The sequence below is a fragment of the Cherax quadricarinatus genome, chromosome 37 (assembly GCF_038502225.1).
Source record: "Cherax quadricarinatus isolate ZL_2023a chromosome 37, ASM3850222v1, whole genome shotgun sequence".
NCBI lineage: Eukaryota > Metazoa > Arthropoda > Malacostraca > Decapoda > Parastacidae > Cherax > Cherax quadricarinatus.
In genome coordinates, this window is record NC_091328.1 from 14,549,714 (window position 1) to 14,568,925 (window position 19,212).

Sequence of the window (19,212 nt, forward strand, 5' to 3'; positions counted from 1 at the left end):
TCCCCTTGTGTGTGTGACCTAATTTATGTCTGCATAAATAACTCATTATAATTATAACCAGATATAAACATGTAAATAGTTCATTACCACTGTAACTTGTTTAGTTATCAAAATTTTGTAGCCCAGTTCCTGGACCCATTATGTACCTCTGTAATCTTTTGACTACCACTCACAGGATGGGTATGGGGTGCATAATTAAGATATTAAACTAACTACTCTCTATGACGCTTGCAGCGTACTGCTGACTATGAAGCACATTTTAACTGTTTACCACGACTTGGGATTTTTTTTTTTTTTTGCTTACATCATGGTTTTTTTTTTTTTATCATTGCTGCGGTTGTTGTAGGGACCTTCAGAACTCTTAATTGAGCCATTTTGACATTTACAGTTGAATGGTATATTTAACTGATGCTGGTGGTTATTTTAACCTGAACATAACGAAGGAGCATGGCAGCAGAGGCCCAGGACTGTTCTACTGTTTTCCAGCATACAAAAGGGGGATTACCAGCAGGCCCCTGGTTGTCTTCAAGAAGGCACTGGACAGGCACCTAAAGTCAGGGCTATGGTTCATATGTCAGTTTGTGTGCTGGCAGTAGTGACAGCCTGGTTGATCAGACCCTGATGCACCACGAGGCCTGGTCTCAGACCGGGCTGCGGGGGCGTTGACCCCCCGAAACCCTCTCCAACTATACTCCATCTCTAGGTATATGAAGACAAACTCAGAAAATTAATTGGGGTGTAAGTCCTTATGCACAGTCATACATAAGAGTACATATATGCACACTTACATTCTCATATATGTACACCTACATACACATGTGCATACATACAAAAGTGTGAATTCATACATGTATACACATGAAGACATGCATACATGCGTATATAAATACATGCACATATACACATACATACTTATATGAATACATATCTTATATTTTGCTGCACTATTCCTTTTGTGTGCACTGAGGTAGAGGAGGCTGGACTTAGGGAACATGGGGACACCTTCCTCTGATCCGAAATACATATTTACCTTTATTTTACCTCACTCATTTTGTTTCTCCTTACAGTGCCTTGTGCGTTTCCCTCGTATTTCATTTGTTTTTCCGTCACTCAAGACACATATTTCCCCTTTTCCCCAGATTCCTTCTGCAGTCTCTAGAGGACATCGACAGTTCGTTGCGGAAGCTCAACTCTCGTCTGTTCGTTATACGCGGCCAGCCAGCACACGTCCTGCCGGAGCTGTTCCGAGTGAGTATCTATACGTCGTGGCACAATTGTAGCTCTTTCGGCTCACGGCAGAAAGATCCGGGCTCGTTCTCGGAGCTAGTGGGGATATTAAACATATTTCCGTATACCTGTTGCCCATGTTCACCTAGCAGTAAGTAGGTACTTGGGCATTAGGCGACTGCTATAACTCGCATTCTGGGAAAGAAGACCAAAAGACCCCTGTTTGTATAGGCCACACTGCTTGTCTTTCATTCATTAACCTTGGTTATCAGTCTTCTTTAGGAGGTACCTGCTCCATCAGGTTGTGATAACATTATTGAGTCATAATCATCCCATAAAATGTGTCTCTGTGTAGACTGTCTCTCTGCTAACCTTCACAGACGCCATCTTAAAATATAAAGTCAGTTGGCATAAATCAAAGACATGTAGACATAGAAAGCCTTGTTAAAAAACACACTTCGCTCAGCAACTTTGTAAACTTGATAAAGCTGTCACATAGCGAAATGTAGTTTTTAATAAAGACTTGCTGTGTTTGCGTGTCTGGCCGCCGCCCGCTTGATAACTAGAAGAAGAAGAGGGAATGCTAAACCCATAGGGGACATACAGCGTTTGTGGGAATGAGAGGCATTCAGATTTGATCCAAGAAAGGGTAAGTCAGATCCATTTCCTTGGATGAAGAGCCCTCATTGACGTCAAGGAACCTCCCGAGTAAATAACAAAAAGGCACAATACCGTGACTGGAACAATACACAAATAACCCGCACATAAAAGAGAGAAGCTTACGACAACGTTTCGGTCCGACTTGGACCATTGACAAAGTCAGTGACTTTGTCAATGGTCCAAGTCGGACCGAAACGTCGTCGTAAGCTTCTCTCTTTTATGTGCGGGTTATTTGTGTAACCTCCCGAGTAGCCGCCTGTTGAATCCTCCCTTATAAATACATAATTCTTAATGTGATTCTTTTAGGTATCGGTTTTGTTTCTGTTGATTGTCTTTCCCAGGATATTGTTAAATGTTCTTGTCTTCAAAACACACGTGACTTTACTATAGCTGTCTCCTCACCTCTCCTCACCCTAATTGTCTCCTCACACTGGCTGTCTCATCACTTCTCACCATGAATTTCGTCACTTCTTACCCTGGTTGTCTCCATCTCTCTTCACCCTGACTGTTTCCTTACCCTGACTGTCTTTTTCCTCTTCATCTGACCTGTCTAGGTTCCCTCCCCCCCCCTTTTTCTTTCATTCGGTACCGGATAATAGTCAAAGATAGACCCGCCAGGCATGTAGGAGTGTGCCAGATCGGAGTAATTGTGTGATTTTTTTTATTTAGTGCTTTTGGAATGTGAGCAAGGTGATGTTTCTGAAGGGATTCTAGGAAATGGCTAACCACACCGGAGGTGGGAAGTACTTTGCCTACACTGACAAGGAGGGGGAGATGAGAATTTGCAGTTGTCTATGCACTTGTGGCAGTCTGCGGGACAGCTATTAAATGAATGACAGTGAAGGCAGTAGGCCTTCAAATAAATGATAGCGAAGGCAAAAGGCCTACTAGCCCTTATGTACAATCCCTTGGTAGATAGTTCAATGAAAGTGAAGGCAGTAGGCCTGCTTGCCCTTATCTACTAGCCCATGCTAGATAGTTCATACTCGGTCATTCACAAAATTTAACCTATTATTAAAGTCACCCAAAGTAAATTCTGCAACACAGCTACTTAGCAGTGTCATATACAACTCTTATTGTCAGAAGAATACTTTCTATATCATTTCTGAGTCTGAATTAGTCAAATTTGAATACATTGTTGTGAGTTCTTAGATATTTTTAGCGTTTTATTAATATCCCCCTTTATTTATTCTTATCTTTTTATTTATTCATGTATTCTATTTGTACGATTCAATAAATCTCCCTTCAGTCACTCAGCACAAAGAGTAGTGGAGACTCGATCCTCCGTAATGCATCTTTGGAAAGATTGATAGTAAAGGAGACTTAGTCATCCTTCTTTGTTTTCTAGCGCATTTGTCTCTTTAAGGAGGATGCTTTGATGCTAGTGAATTGTTTTTGATCAAATGAATTGGAGCTGCCTATCCTTTCCTTGCATCAAACCTGATTATCCTTCAGGAGGGTCAGCCCTGGGATCAATACTGTTTCTTATGTACATAAAAGACTTGACAGAAGAAATAGTGGTATCCCTGCTTGTGTACATAAACGACTTGACAGAAGAAATAGTGGTATCCCTGCTTGTGTACATAAACGACTTGACAGAAGAAATAGTGGCATCCCTGCTTGTGTACATAAACGACTTGACAGAAGAAATAGTGGCATCCCTGCTTGTGTACATAAACGACTTGACAGAAGAAATAGTGGTATCCCTGCTTGTGTACATAAACGGCTTGACAGAAGAAATAGTGGCATCCCTGCTTGTGTACATAAACGACTTGACAGAAGAAATAGTGGTATCCCTGCTTGTGTACATAAACGACTTGACAGAAGAAATAGTGGCATCCCTGCTTGTGTACATAAACGACTTGACAGAAGAAATAGTGGTATCCCTGCTTGTGTACATAAACGGCTTGACAGAAAAAAAAATAGTGGTATCCCTGCTTGTGTACATAAACGACTTGACAAGAAATAGGGGTATCCCTGCTTGTGTACATAGTGGTATCCATGTTTGTGTACATAAACGACTTGACAAGAAATAGTGGTATCCTTGCTTGCAGATGATGTAAAACTAATGAGAAAGATACAGACAGAAGCAGACCAAGAAAAACTACAAGGGGATCTGAACAAATTACAGAATTGGTCTGACAAGCCTACTTTAGGGATGGGACGATACCAAAATTTTAGCAGATACCCAGTTTTCGGCCAGTACCTATATTTTTTTATTCTTAAAATTATGATGACTATGTTCAGTATATCAGGGAATACTTATTGCACAATGGATATTAAATAACACAGGAAGGTTAAATATTAAATATACTTAAGTTCTCTTAGATGATAATGTTATTACTTATTACTTGGCCTGTTGTGTTAGTTGCTGGTTGTCAAAGACACTTGTCGATAGTGTGTGTGCTTGTGTGTCTATGTACTCTATGTGTGTGTGTATGTGCTCACCTAATTGTGGTTGGAGGGATCGAATTATCGCTCATGGACCCGCCTCTTCACTGGTCGCTACTAGCTCCACTCTCTCCCTGCTGCATGAGCTTTATCAATCAATCAAGTTTATTCTCTATAAGGATTACAATGCGGGGTTTACAGATTTTGAATATTGTGTGGTTTACATGTTTTAAAATACTAATTACAGAGGGGGCCACTAGGACACCTAGCATGGCTAGGCATTTCGGGCAGACTTAGATTAATTCTAAACTTTAAATTATTACAGATTGTGGTATTAAGGTTAAGTGACTGCATTGTAGTTAGTATCATACTTCTTCTTAAAGCTATGTATGGACCCTGCGCCCACTACATCACTCTCCAGACTGTTCCACTTCCTGACAACTCTATGACTGAAGAAATACTTTCTAACATCCCTGTGATTCATCTGAGTCTTCAATGTGAAATTGTGACCCCTTGTTGCTGTGTTCCATCTCTGAAACATCCTGTCCCTATCCACCTTGTCAATTCCTCTCAGTATTTTATATGTCGTTATCATGTTTTCCCTATCCCTCCTGCCCTCCAGTGTCGTCAGGTCGATTTCCCTTAACCTCTCCTCGTAGGACATACCCCTTAGCTCCAGAATTAGTCTTGTTGCAAACCTTTGCACTTTCTCTAATTTCCTGACGTGCTTGACCAGGTGTGGGTTCCAAACTGGTGCTGCATACTACTCCAATATGGGCCTGACGTACACGATGTACAGTGTCTTGAACGATTCCTTACTGAGGTGTCGAAACGCTATTCTTATGTTTGCCAGGCGCTCATATGCTGCAACAGTTATTTGGTTGATGTGCGCATCAGATTTGCTCGGTATTATACACACCAAGATCTTTTTCCTTGTGTGAGGTTTTCAATCTTTTTCCCCCTAACCTGTACTCTGTCTGTGGTCTTCTTTCCCTTTCAGCAGTCTTCATGACTTGCACTTGGTGAGGTTAAATTCAAGGAGCCAGTTGCTGGACCAGGTTTGCAGCCTGTCCAGTTCCCTTTGTAGTCCTGCCTGATCCCCATCCGATTGAATTTTTCTCATTAGCTTCATATTGTCTGCAAACAGGGACACTTCTGAGTCTACCCCTTCCGTCATGTCATTCACATATGCCAGAAACAGCACCGGTCCTAGGACTGACCCCTGTGGAACAGGCGCCCACTCTGACACCTCGCCACGTACCATGACTTGTTGCCTTCCTGCCAGGTATTCTCTGATCCACTGCAGTACCTTTCCTGATATACCTGTCTGATCGTCTAGCTTTTGCAATAATCTCTTGTGTGGCAGTGTGTCGAAAGCTTTCTTGCGGTCCAAGAAAATGCAATCTACCAACCTCTCTCTCTCTCTCTCTCTCTCTCTCTCTCTCTCTCTCTCTCTCTCTCTCTCTCTCTCTCTCTCTCTCTCTCTCTCTCTCTCTCTCTCTCTCTGTCTCTCTCTCTGTCTCTCTCTCTGTCTCTCTCTCTGTCTCTCTCTCTCTCTCTCTCTGTCTCTCTCTCTCTCTGTCTCTCTCTCTGTCTCTCTCTCTGTCTCTCTCTCTCTGTCTCTCTCTCTCTGTCTCTCTCTCTCTCTCTCTCTCTCTCTCTCCCCCCCCCCCTCTCTCTCTCTCTCTCTCTCTCTCTCTCTCTCTCTCTCTCTCTCTCTCTCTTTTTTTTTTTTTTTTTTTACCCAGGGCCTGACAAGGTTAGGTTAAGGATCCCTAGCTTTATTGGCAAGCTAAGAGCTGTTACCTACATCAGCTCATTTGAAAGCATTTTTATTATTATGAGACATACAAGTAGGGAACAGGATGAAGTTGGAGCCATCTGTGGGCCAGCATTTTCATTTGATCAACTGACTTTATCTCGTTGACATCATTATGCTGTACGAATGTGTTCCATACTCGAGTCATCCTGGGTATATATGATCTCAGATGGAGTGATGTTCTGGAGAAAGGTACAACCCTCCCTCTCTCTCTCTCTCTCTTTCTCTCTATCTCTCTCTCTCTCTCTCTCTCTCTCTCTCTCTCTCTCTCTCTCTCTCTCTCTCTCTCTCTCTCTCTCTCTCTCTCTCTCTCTCTCTCTCTCTCTCTTGTCTTTCGTCACCTTGTTGTAAAACTTCAGTAGGTTTGTTAGCGCTCACCTAATTGTGCTCACCTAGTTGTGGTTGCAGGGGTCGATTCACAGCTCCTGGCTCCGCCTCTTCACTGGTCGTGAGCTTTTCTTAAAGCTATGTATGGATCCTGCCTCCACTACCTCACTTCCCAGACCATTCCACTTCCTGATAACTCTGTGACTGAGGAAATACTTCCTAACATTCATGTGATTCATCTGAGTCTTCAACTTCCAACTGTGACTCCTTGTTGCTGTGTCCCATGTCTGGAAGATCCTGTCTCTGTCCACCTTGTCGATTCCGCTCAGTATTTTATATGTCGTTATCATATCCCCCCTATCTCTCCTGTCATCCAGTGTCGTCAGGTCGATTTCCCTTAACCTCTCCTCGTAGGACATACCCCTTAGCTTCGGGACTAGTCTTGTTGCAAACCTTTGCATTTTCTTTACATGCTTGGCTAGGTGTGGGCTCCAAACTCGTGCTGCATACTCCAATGTGGGCCTAATGTACACAGTGTACAGGGTCCTGAACCATTCCTTATTAAGATGTCGGAATGTTGTTCTTAGGTTTGCTAGGCTCCCGTATGCTGCAGCAGTTATTTGGTTGATGTGCTGTGCCCGGTGTTATACTCACCCCAAGATATTTTTCTTTGAGTGAAGTTTGTTGTCTCTGGCCCCCTAGACTGTACTCCGTCTGCAGTCTTCTTTGCCCTTCGCCAATCTTCATGACTTTGCACTTGGTGGGGTTGAACTCCAGGAGCCAGTTGCTAGACCAGGCCTGCAGTCTGTCCAGATCCTTTAGTAGTTCTGCCTGGTCCTCGTCCGATTGAATTTATCTTATCAACTTCTGTACTCACCTATTTGTGGTTGTGGGGGTCGATTCACAGCTCCTGGCCCCGCCTCTTCAACTGGCCGCTACCCAATCACTCTTCCCGTTCCGTGAGCGTTATCATACCTCGTCTTAAAACTATGTACGGTTCCTGCCTCCACTACATCACTTGCCAGACTGTTCCACTTCCTGACAACTCTATGACTAAAGAGGTACTTCCTAGCATCTCTCTGACTCATCTGAGTCTTCAACTTACAATTGCGACCTCTTGTTTCTGTGTCCTATCTCTGAAACATCCTGTCTCTATCCATCTCGCAGTATTTTGTATGTTGTTATCATGTCTCCCCTAACCCTCCTGTCCTCCAGTGTCGCCAGGCTGATTTCCCTTAACCTTTCTTCGTAGGACATTCCCCTGATCTCTGGAACTAGCCTTGTTGCAAACGTTTGCACTTTCTCTAATTTCTTGACGTGTTTGACCACCTGGAGTTTACCTGGAGAGGGTTTCGGGGGTCAACGCCCCTGCGTCTCGGTCTGAGACCATGCCTCATGGTGGATCATGATCTGATCAACCAGGCTGTTACTGCTGGCCCCACACAAGCTGACGTACGAACCACAGCCCGGTTGGTTAGGTACTGACTTTACGTGCCTGTCCGGTGCCTTCTTAAAGGCAGCCAGGGGCTATGGGTAATCCCCCTTACGTATGCTGGGAGGCAATTGAACAGTCTTGGGCCCCGGACACTTATTGTGTTGTCTCTCATTGTGGGTTCCGAACTGGTGCTACATACTCCAGTATGGGCCTGACATACACGGTGTATAGAGTCTTGAATGATTCCTTACTGAGGTATTGGAACGTTATTCTCAGGTTTGCCAGGCGCCCATATGTTACAGCAGTTACCTGGTTGATGTGCGCTTCAGGAGATGTGCTCAGTACTATACTCACCCCAAGATCCTTCTCCTTAAGTGAGGTTTGCAGTCTTTGGCCACCTATCCTATACTCTGTCTGCGGTCTTCTTTGCCCTTCCCCAATCTTCATGACTTTGCATTTGGCGGGGTTGAATTCGAGGAGCCAGTTGCTGGACCAAGCTTCCAGCCTGTCCAGGTCTCTTTGTAATCCTGCCTGGTCCTCATCTGATTGAATTCTCCTCATTAACTTCACATCATCTGCAAACAGGGACACTTCTGAGTCTATCCCTTCCGTCATGTCATTCACATATACCAAAAATAGCAATGGTCCTAGGACTGACCCCTGTGGAACCCCGCTCGTCACAGGCGCCCATTGTGATACCTCGCCATGTACCATGACTCGTTGTTGCCTCCCCGTCAGGTATTCTCTGATCCATTGCAGTGCCCTTCCTGTTATACCTGCTTGATCCTCTAGCTTTTGCACTAATCTCTTGTGAGGAACTGTGTCGAAGGCCTTCTTGCAGTCCAAGAAAATGCAGTCTACCCACCACTCTCTCTTGTCTTACTTCCGTTACCTTGTCATAAAACTCCAGGAGATTTGTGACACAGGATTTGCTTTCCATGAATCCGTGCTTGTTCCGTTCTAGGTGCTCCACCACTCTCCTCCTGATAATCTTCTCCATGACTTTGCATACTATACACGTCAGTGACGCAGGTCTATAGTTTAGTGCCTCGTGTGTGTGTACTCGCCTAGTTACTCACCTAGTTGAGGTTGCAGGGGTCGAGTCCAAGCTCCTGGCCCCGCCTCTTCACTGGTCGCCACTAGGTCACTCTCCCTGAACCATGAGCTTTATCGTACCTCTGCTTAAAGCAGAGGCTCGAGCAGGAAATAGCAAACAAGAGGACTCCACTAGCAATAGTGAGGATATATTACCAAAAACAACTGGTGGGAGCTCCATTGTTGGTGCTAGGGAGGATAGGAATAAGACAGGTAAACATGCACCAACAGGGAATACAGTCACAGAAACCCAAGGCAAACGGAAACCAAGCCTGTACACATACTATGCACTTGGTATCTGCAGACATGGGAAATCTGGAAAAACAGATGGGACGTGCAACTATGACCACCCTAGAAAATGCCGTGCCCATATGACAACAGGAAAATGCAAACTCCCTTCCTGTAAGCTTTTTCACCCTGAAATGTGTACCTCTTCAGTACAGGAAAGACTGTGCTATAACTTAAATTGCCAGGCACACCATCTAAAGGGGACAAAAAGATACAAAACATCCAGGCCATGGGAAAACCTGGGTAGCCACAGCCACTCAAGAGGGAGAGGTTTTTTAGAGCCAGGAAGGAAAAAAAACTGGCAGGAAATGTCAGAAATCGTACACCAAATCCAGTCATTCCTGGAGTGGAACCACAGTCGATGGCCTCCACTCCAAACCAACAGATACAGATACTAATGCCGGAAAAAAATCCCCCCCCCAGTACTAACAATACCACCAGTCCGATGACATTCTTCTTTGCAAATATACAGGGTCTAAAGCCAGCAACAAACAACAAAATACCTTTCATCCGTGGACTGCTTGCAGAGGCAAAGGCAATGTTCGCGGCTTTCACTGAGACTCACATAAAGGATCACTTGGACAACGAAATATGGATCCCAGGTTACAACCTATACAGATGTGACAGAGTGAACAGGCAAAAGGGGGGGGGGGGGTTGGCCTGTACATTGCAGAGTCACTTGTTTGCACAGAACTGCTTAATGCCTCAAATGATGTAGTGGAAGTTTTAGCAGTAAAGATCGAGAACCAAAACCTAGTCATTGTGGGAGTCTACAAGCCTCCGGATGCAACATCCCAGCAATTCCAGCTGTTAAAAATTGACCACTGTCTGGAAAATCTGCCAGCTCCTGCACCCAACATCTTGCTCCTGGGGGATTTCAACTTAAGGCACCTAAAAATGGAGGAATATAGCAAATAATATTGTTGCAGTAATAACACCAGGAGGCAGCTCTGATGAAAACTCACACTCACACGAGCTTTTAAGTCTCTGCACAAAATTCAATTTAAACCAGCAAATAATAGAGCCTACTAGACTGGAGAATACACTAGACCTCATCTTCACTAACAATGATGATCTGATTAGAAATGTCACCATATCAAAAACAATATACTCAGATCACAACATAATTGAGGTTCAGACATGTATGCGCGGAGCCCCAGACCGACAAAATGAGATTAGTCACGAGGGAGCATTCACCAAATTCAACTTCAGTAACAAAAACATAAAGTGGGACAAAGTAAACCAAGTCCTAACTGATATAAGCTGGGAAGATATACTAAGCAACACAGACCCCAACTTATGCCTAGAACAGATTAACTTGGTGGCACTCGATGTATGCACAAAGCTTATTCCTCTAAGAAAAAGGAGGAGTAGATGTAAAATAGAAAGAGACAGGCGCGCCCTTTACAGGCGACGGAAAAGAATAACAGAGCGGCTAAAAGAGGTCAATATATCTGAAATGCGTAGGGAGACACTGGTCAGAGAAATAGCAAACATCGAACTTAAGCTAAAGGAATCTTATAGGAGTCAGGAATCGCGGGAAGAACTAAAAGCCATAAATGAAATCGAAAGAAACCCAAAGTATTTCTTCTCCTATGCCAAATCAAAGTCGAGAACAACGTCCAGTATTGGGCCCTTACTTAAACAAGATGGGTCCTACACAGATGACAGCAAGGAAATGAGTGAGCTACTCAAGTCCCAATATGACTCAGTTTTTAGCAAGCCGCTAACCAGACTGAGAGTCGAAGATCAAAATGAATTTTTATGAGAGAGCCACAGAATTTGGTTAACACAAGCCTATCTGATGTTATCCTGACTCCAAATGACTTCGAACAGGCGATAAATGACATGCCCATGCACTCTGCCCCAGGGCCAGACTCATGGAACTCCGTGTTCATCAAGAACTGCAAGAAGTACCTATCACGAGCCTTTACCATCCTATGGAGAGGGAGCATGGACACGGAGGTCGTCCCACAGTTACTAAAAACAACAGACATAGCCCCACTCCACAAAGGGGGGCAGTAAAGCAACAGCAAAGAACTACAGACCGATAGCACTAACATCCCATATCATAAAAATCTTTGAAAGGGTCCTAAGAAGCAAGATCACCACCCATCTAGAAACCCATCAGTTACACAACCCAGGGCAACATGGATTTAGAACAGGTCGCTCCTGTCTGTCTCAACTATTGGATCACTACGACAAGGTCCTAGATGCACTAGAAGACAAAAAGAATGCAGATGTAATATATACAGACTTTGCAAAAGCCTTCGACAAGTGTGACCATGGCGTAATAGCGCACAAAATGCGTGCTAAAGGAATAACAGGAAAAGTCGGTCGATGGATCTATAATTTCCTCACTAACAGAACACAAGGAGTAGTAGTCAACAGAGTAAAGTCCGAGGCAGCTACGGTGAAAAGCTCGTTTCCACAAGGCACAGTACTCGCTCCCATCTTGTTCCTCATCCTCATATCTGACATAGACAAGGATGTCCGCCACAGCACCGTGTCTTCCTTTGCAGATGACACCCGAATCTGCATGACAGTGTCTTCCATTGCAGACACTGCAAGGCTCCAGGCGGACATCAACCAAATCTTTCAGTGGGCTGCAGAAAACAATATGAAGTTCAACGATGAGAAATTTCAATTACTCAGATATGGTAAACACGAGGAAATTAAATCTTCATCAGAGTACAAAACAAATTCTGGCCACAAAATAGAGCGAAACACCAATGTCAAAGACCTGGGAGTGATCATGTCGGAGGATCTCACCTTCAAGGACCATAACATCGTACAAATCGCATCTGCTACAAAAATGACAGGATGGATAATGAGAACCTTCAAAACTAGGGATGCCAAGCCTATGATGACACTCTTCAGGTCACTTGTTCTATCTAGGCTGTAATATTGCTGCACACTAACAGCACCTTTCAAGGCAGGTGAAATTGCTGACCTAGAAAATGTACAGAGAACCTTCACGGCGCGCATAACGGAGATAAAACACCTCAATTACTGGGAGCGCTTGAGGTTCCTGAACCTGTATTCCCTGGAGTTCAGGCGGGAGAGATACATGATTATATACACCTGGAAAATCCTAGAGGGACTAGTACCGAACTTGCACACGAAAATCACTCACTACGAAAGCAAAAGACTTGGCAGACGATGCAACATCCCCCAATGAAAAGCAGGGGTGTCACTAGCACGTTAAGAGACCATACAATAAGTGTCAGGGGCCCAAGACTGTTCAACTGCCTCCCAACATACATAAGGGGGGATTACCAACAGACTCCTGGCAGTCTTCAAGCTGGCACTGGACAAGCACCTAAAGTCGGTTCCTGACCAGCCGGGCTGTGGCTCGTACGTTGGTTTGCGTGCAGCCAACAGTAACAGCCTGGTTGATCAGGCTCTGATCCACCAGGAGGCCTGGTCACAGACCGGGCCGCGGGGGCGTTGACCCCCGGAACTCCAGGTAAACTCCAGGAGTCATTCACTTCGCTATATGCGACGTTTGCCAGGTCTAACTTTGATTACGCAGCACTAGGATGGAACCCATGTCTGATAAAGCATGTCAAGAAACTGGAAAAATTGTAAAAGTTTGCAAGGAGACTAGTTAAAAAGCTGAGATATATGAACATAAGGACTAGGGGTTGACATGATTACGACATACAAAATACCGAGAGGGATTGACAGGGTGTTCATGAGGTGGGTCTCGTGTGCACGAGAGCATAGCTAGAAGTTAAAAACGGGTGAATAATAGAAAAGTTAGGGAATATATCTTTGACCTTATAGTAGTCAGCAAATGGAATGACTTAAACAGCAAAATTGTAGAGGCAGAATGCATACATTGTTTTATAAAGAGGTATTATAGGGCTCACGCAGCCAGAAGACGGGAAACCCAGTAGCGGCTAGCAGTCTGGTGCTGAAACTCGACCTCTTTGTGACCCTTATGGGTTTAGCACTTTCATGTAAATATGGTTGCATGAGACCCAGCATCATATGCAGGTCTGTGCATACAATAGATGTGCTCAGGACACTTTATGCAAGACAGTGCCCCGTGCCATATATCACATGTCAAGAAATAGTTGCAGGAAGACAATATCAGTGTTACCCAGTGGCTAGGAAACAACCCTGACCCGATTCCCATTGAGAATTGTTGGAATGAAATTAAAGCAGAGCTCAAGTTCCAGAACCACATCATCAGGGCCACGCTGGTCTAGAGTTTTTCGCAGTTGCGTTACTGTGGGGCAGTATCAGTGGTTTTCAATGACTGAGGGGTGACAACTGTGCCCAGGCTCCTCCATAAAAATACTAAAGGCCCAAGATATTGGTTTATTTGTAAAACTTTGAATACAATACAATACAATTCAATTTTTGTTTATTTGCAAGTTTACATTGAGATTCTGAAGTTACAATAATGAGTTTACAATACAAAGAGACCCACTATCATGCCACGGCATTATGGGCAGACTAAATTAATGGCTTACAGACTACTTAATACTTGAGAAATTGATCATAGTTTAAGTTGTACATCTGTTTTTTATTTAAAGCAGACAGTAAGTTAACTCAAGTTACAATCTGGGGATATTACACTGGGACAATTTGAAAGTATTTTGTAGGTTGTGTATATCAATAATAAATATTTAAGTTATATTATTAGAATGTAATATTGAGCGTTGGTGAAAAAGTAGTTTACAGCATGAGAATGATACAATATGGTGTAAGGCAAATTTAAGTAATGACTAGGGTGAGTAGATGGTTTTTGAGAAGAGTCTTAAGGGATTTTAAAATTGAAGTTGAAAAATTATGGAAATTAAGGTTTTCTTACCATAAAATAGTGCAAAATTCTGGCAACATGTTGATGCAATCAGCTTGTTTCTATCATATTTCTAAGTATATTTTTTTCAAAAATGTAATTTTTATGTTTTTGCTATCATCAAGAGGACATGTTGGCAATTAGTGTTTTTTTTTTTTTTTTTTTTTGACTCCAAAAATTACTAATGTTATGACTGTTTCATTCTAAATACTTAATATGGCAAGTTCTGTGAGGACTAAAGTGAAGAGCACAGAGTTGTTGCTGCTCAGTTGCCGCTGGGTTGTCAACAGCGATAGGGGTTTGCAACATGTTCAGATTTGGTGCGCCATGTCCATAGAGTTTTATAGAAACAAAAATATTAATAACTCAGGAATAAGTTATTGACATTTGTTTAATTTTTTTTCAAAGAGTAATAATAGGAGTGTCATGATTTTTTCACACATTATTGATGAATGAGGGTTCTATTAATCTTCAGAGGTGATTTGGAGTATGTTTTACCATAAACCATACCCCCGGCCGGGATTGAACCCGCGGTCATAGAGTCTCAAAACTCCAGCCCGTCGCGTTAGCCACTAGACCAGCTAGCCACAATAAGATTCATCCAACTAGGTATATTTCTACACCATAGGAAAGTTAGCACAGGCACCTCTGTGACCACAAATGCAAGTTTTTACAGACGAATCTCCAGCTAGCGTGGCCGTGACGAACTCTAGCTCAAGTCCCTTCACTGCCGTCAACATGACTTAAGAAATCGTAATGACACGATTGCAAATAAACCATACCCCCGGCCGGGATTGAACCCGCGGTCATAGAGTTTTGAGACTCTATGACCGCGGGTTCAATCCCGGCCGGGGGTATGGTTTATTTGCAATCGTGTCATTACGATTTCTTAAGTCATGTTTTACCATTTTGTTTTTATTGACTCTTATTCTCCCAAAAAACTCCTAAAAAAAAAATCATTTTTTTTATAATGCAATCTATTGACATTCTTCGCAAAAAAACTTTGAAATTTAGATAATCTAACTTTTTATCTTAAATCTAATGTTGACTAGAACATTGTACATCTTAACAATTTTGTAGGCCAATGAGGGTTTTATGAACAAATTAAATTTTGCAATATCTTGCAATTTTGCAACATGAAGTCAATACAAGCAAGTGTGTAGGATGCAGACTGCTTTTTTAAATCACAGGACAAACTTTCATTGAAATTGGACCCAAAAAAATACAACAAAGGCCTCCAGACCGGGTTACTTTAGTATTTACTGGTAATGAATTCCAAATTTTGGGGCCCTTTATGTGCATAGAGTTCTTACATAGTGTGATGTGGACACGGTGTACATCAAAAAGTGATCTGTGTCCTGTGTTATGGTCATACGTCCTGTTAAGGTTGGTGAGAAGTTTGAGCGAAGGGTGTATGTTTGAGTATAGTGTTCTATGTATGTAGTAGGCGCAAGAATAAGTATGGATGTTCTTTACGGTGAGTAGTTTTAGACTTTTGAATATTGGTGGAGTATGCTGTCTGAAGTGGGAATTTGTTATCATTCTGACTGCAGCCTTTTGCTGGGTTATTAGTGGTCATAGGTGATTTAATGTTGTTGATCACCATGCACAAATTCCATAGGTGAGAAAACGGTAGATGAGTGAGTGATAAAGTGCAAGGAGAGCTGATTGTGGAACATAGTATCCTATCTTTGATAGTAGATTTACATTTTGCCACCGAAGTAGCTAGTTTATTGTGCACCCCATATCCATCCTGTGGACGGTAGCACAAGAGCATATGGATACAAAAGGATTACAATGCTGAGTTTACAGAAATTTGGTTATTGTTTGGTTTACATGTAGTAAAATTGTGATTACAGAAACTAGGAACTAGGCCCCAAAGGGTTAACAGGAATACATATGGATTTATATCTACATATCTATAGTTCAATTATCTGTTACAAGCAAATTTAGGAAATTTGCTTAGTATATCTGGTATCTTATTTTCATTAATAAGATATCTTGACATGCCACATAGGTTGTTATACTGTCTGTCTCTGTATTCCTCAATAAGTGGACAATTAAGCACACAGTGTTCAAGACAGTGACCATATGCCTGATCACATAATTTACATTTAGTTTGATCATCATCTGTGTGTCTCCCAAACTGCCAGAAGTACTTGTAACCAAGTCTAAGCCTGGCCACTACATCACTACATCACCTTTCAAGGCAGGTGAAATTGCTGACCTAGAAAATGTACAGAGAACCTTCACGGCGCGCATAACGGAGATAAAACACCTCAATTACTGGGAGCGCTTGAGGTTCCTAAACCTGTATTCCCTGGAACGCAGGCGGGAGAGATACATGATTATATACACCTGGAAAATCCTAGAGGGACTAGTACCGAACTTGCACACGAAAATCACTCACTACGAAAGCAAAAGACTTGGCAGACGATGCAACATCCCCCAATGAAAAGCAGGTGTGTCACTAGCACGTTAAGAGACCATACAATAAGTGTCAGGGGCCCGAGACTGTTCAACTGCCTCCCAGCATACATAAGGGGGATTACCAACAGACCCCTGGCAGTCTTCAAGCTGGCACTGGACAAGCACCTAAAGTCGGTTCCTGACCAGCCGGGCTGTGGCTCGTACGTTGGTTTGCGTGCAGCCAACAGTAACAGCCTGGTTGATCAGGCTCTGATCCACCAGGAGGCCTGGTCACAGACCGGGCCGCGGGGGCGTTGACCCCCGGAACTCTCTCCAGGTAACTCCAGTCTGTTCACATTGCAAGTTGCTCCATAAACATACTTATCTATGTTCATGTTATCATAGTGGATTATAGATCTACTCAGGCTTCTAACTGCATTTCTATAACAATTATTTTCATTATTTACTTCTCTCCTAAAAAAGTGTGATTACTAGTGAGAGATTAAGAGTGAAGGAAAGTGTGACTCAGAGGGAGTGAATGAAAGGAGGAGTGTTTGACATATGGTGATTACGATGATGTATTCCTAGCCTAGATCTGTCACTCAACATATTCACCAAACACCAGCCTCCTCTTCACTTGTGGTGGGTATCAAGTGATCCATAATATTTAAAGAATTTAACATCTTAACAGTAGTTATGGGTAGCACTGCATTTACACTACTAAACGTGTTTATTAGAACACATTCATTATGTAAAGGCAAGCGGTCTTAAATACTTTAACGTAAAATCCCCCCCTCTAGAGAGGTATCTTGATGTTGGTGAGGGGTTCTTGATTTAAGGAACTGTATTTACCCTCCCCTTCCTTGGCTCTAACTAGGTTCAGGGGTTCAGCACTTCCCCATGATCAGAAATAGAATTTAAAAAAAATAAAAATGATAATGTTATAAAAGTTGAAGGGTTGGGACTGTTTGGGTGACTGTCATCTAAGGACCAAGATTAGCATTTCCTTTGATTTAAGTGATAATTTGTTTCCTAGCCCTTTTCAAGGTAGGCGAAATTGCAGACCTGGAGAATATATACAGAGAGCTTTCTCTGTATATATTGCTCTGAACGGTTGAAGTCCCTTGACCTGTACTCCATGGAACCCAAGCGAGAAAGATACATGACAATACACACTTGGAAAATCTTATAGGGACTAGTCCTAAATCTACACACAAAAATCACTCCCTACAAAAGCAAAAGACTTGGCAGATGGTGCAACATCCCCCCAATGAATAGTAAGGGCGTCATGAGCACGCTAAGAAACAACACAATTCTCAGTAGTATCAGTTCCCAGTAGTACCAGTTACCAGTAACCAGTTACCAGTAACCAGTTACCAGTAGTATGACTCACTACCAACTGTGCGTGAATCACTGACTGTTATTCACGTTGCTGCTGACTATAGCATGTTTTTGAACGCCGCTCACCCCTAGGCTATGCCTGCCATCTCTAGTTAGTATTAGCTGTATGTCGGGACGACATACGTTAGCGTCGCCGAGCTCTCAGTAGTATCAGTTCCCAGTAGTACCGGTTACCAGTTACCAATAGTATGACTCATTACCAACCGTCTGCGTGAATCACTGACTGTTATTCATGTTGCTGCTGACTATAGCATGTTTTTGAACGCCGCTCACCCCTAGGCTTCACTGGTGAGTCAGTCTTAAGATAGAGTGCAGAGAGGCAGGGTGGGCCTGGTGCTTCCCATATATTCCGTTATAATTATACTCCATTATTGTCTATGTGACTTTCCTTTACCCAGTCCACATAATCGAACCATTTTATTTATTTATTTTATTTATTTATTTATTTAAAAATTTGAGCACACATACAGAGGTACAACAAATACAGGTAAGAGCAGTATGCCAAAGCCACTTATACTATGCATAGCATTACGGGCTGGCTTAAAATTAACTTAAGATTAACTAAGCAATGATGAAATCAGTGATAAAACATTAATGTAAACAGGTTACTATAAAGCACAAGTGAGTATTACAAAGACAGGTCATATGGTTGTATGCATTGTTGTACATTCAGTAGAATGGAGTATTCTGTTAGGTAGTGTATTTAAAAAATAATAAAGTTAGATTGGGTTTTAGGTTTAACATTTATGTGATATAATTGTGAGAAACATTTAAGATATACAATTTATAAGGTTCAGTTATTCAGTATTTATTTGGTTTTGGGTGAGTAAGTGATCTTTGAGAAGAGACTTGAATTTATAAACAGGTAGTGTTTCTTTTATATTTACAGGTAATGAATTCCAGATTTTAGGGCCTTTTATGTGCATTGAGTTTTTACATAGTGTGAGATGGACACGAGGAACATCAAAGAGTGATCTGTGCCTTGTGTTATGGTCATGTGTTCTGTTGAGGTTGGCAAGGAGATGTTTGAGGGGAGGGTTAATATCAGAGTTAAGTGTTCTATGTATGTAATAGGTGCAGTAGTAAGTATGGATGTTTTGTATGGTGAGGAGGTTTAGTGTATTGAATATTGGTGGAGTGTGCTGCCTATAGTGAGAATTTGTTATCATTCTAACTGCAGCCTTTTGTTGGGTAATTAGTGGTCTGAGATGGTTACTTGTTGTTGAGCCCCATGCACAAATTCCATAGGTGAGATAGGGGTAAATAAGAGAGTGATATAGGGCCAGGAGGGCTGACTGTGGAGCATAGTACCGTATCTTCGATAGTATGCCTACAGTCTTGGAAATT

General features: G+C 42.5%; 1 protein-coding gene across 4 annotated transcripts in view; it reads left to right on the plus strand.

The window, feature by feature from the left end:
- Positions 1-19,212, plus strand: part of LOC128702995 (cryptochrome-1) — a 99,048-nt gene that overhangs the window by 43,775 nt on the left and 36,061 nt on the right. For 2 of the 4 annotated variants that reach the window (XR_008409188.2, XM_053797517.2), the window contains exon 2: positions 1,140-1,248. Coding sequence is in view for 3 of the 4 variants with exons in the window: in XM_053797517.2 (XP_053653492.2) it covers positions 1,140-1,248 (109 nt within the window). In the remaining variant the exon portion in view is untranslated. Of the gene's footprint in view, positions 1-1,139; positions 1,249-15,285; positions 15,533-19,212 lie in introns of those variants that run through there. The other 2 variants (XM_053797540.2, XM_053797549.2) reach the window with 2 other exon arrangements.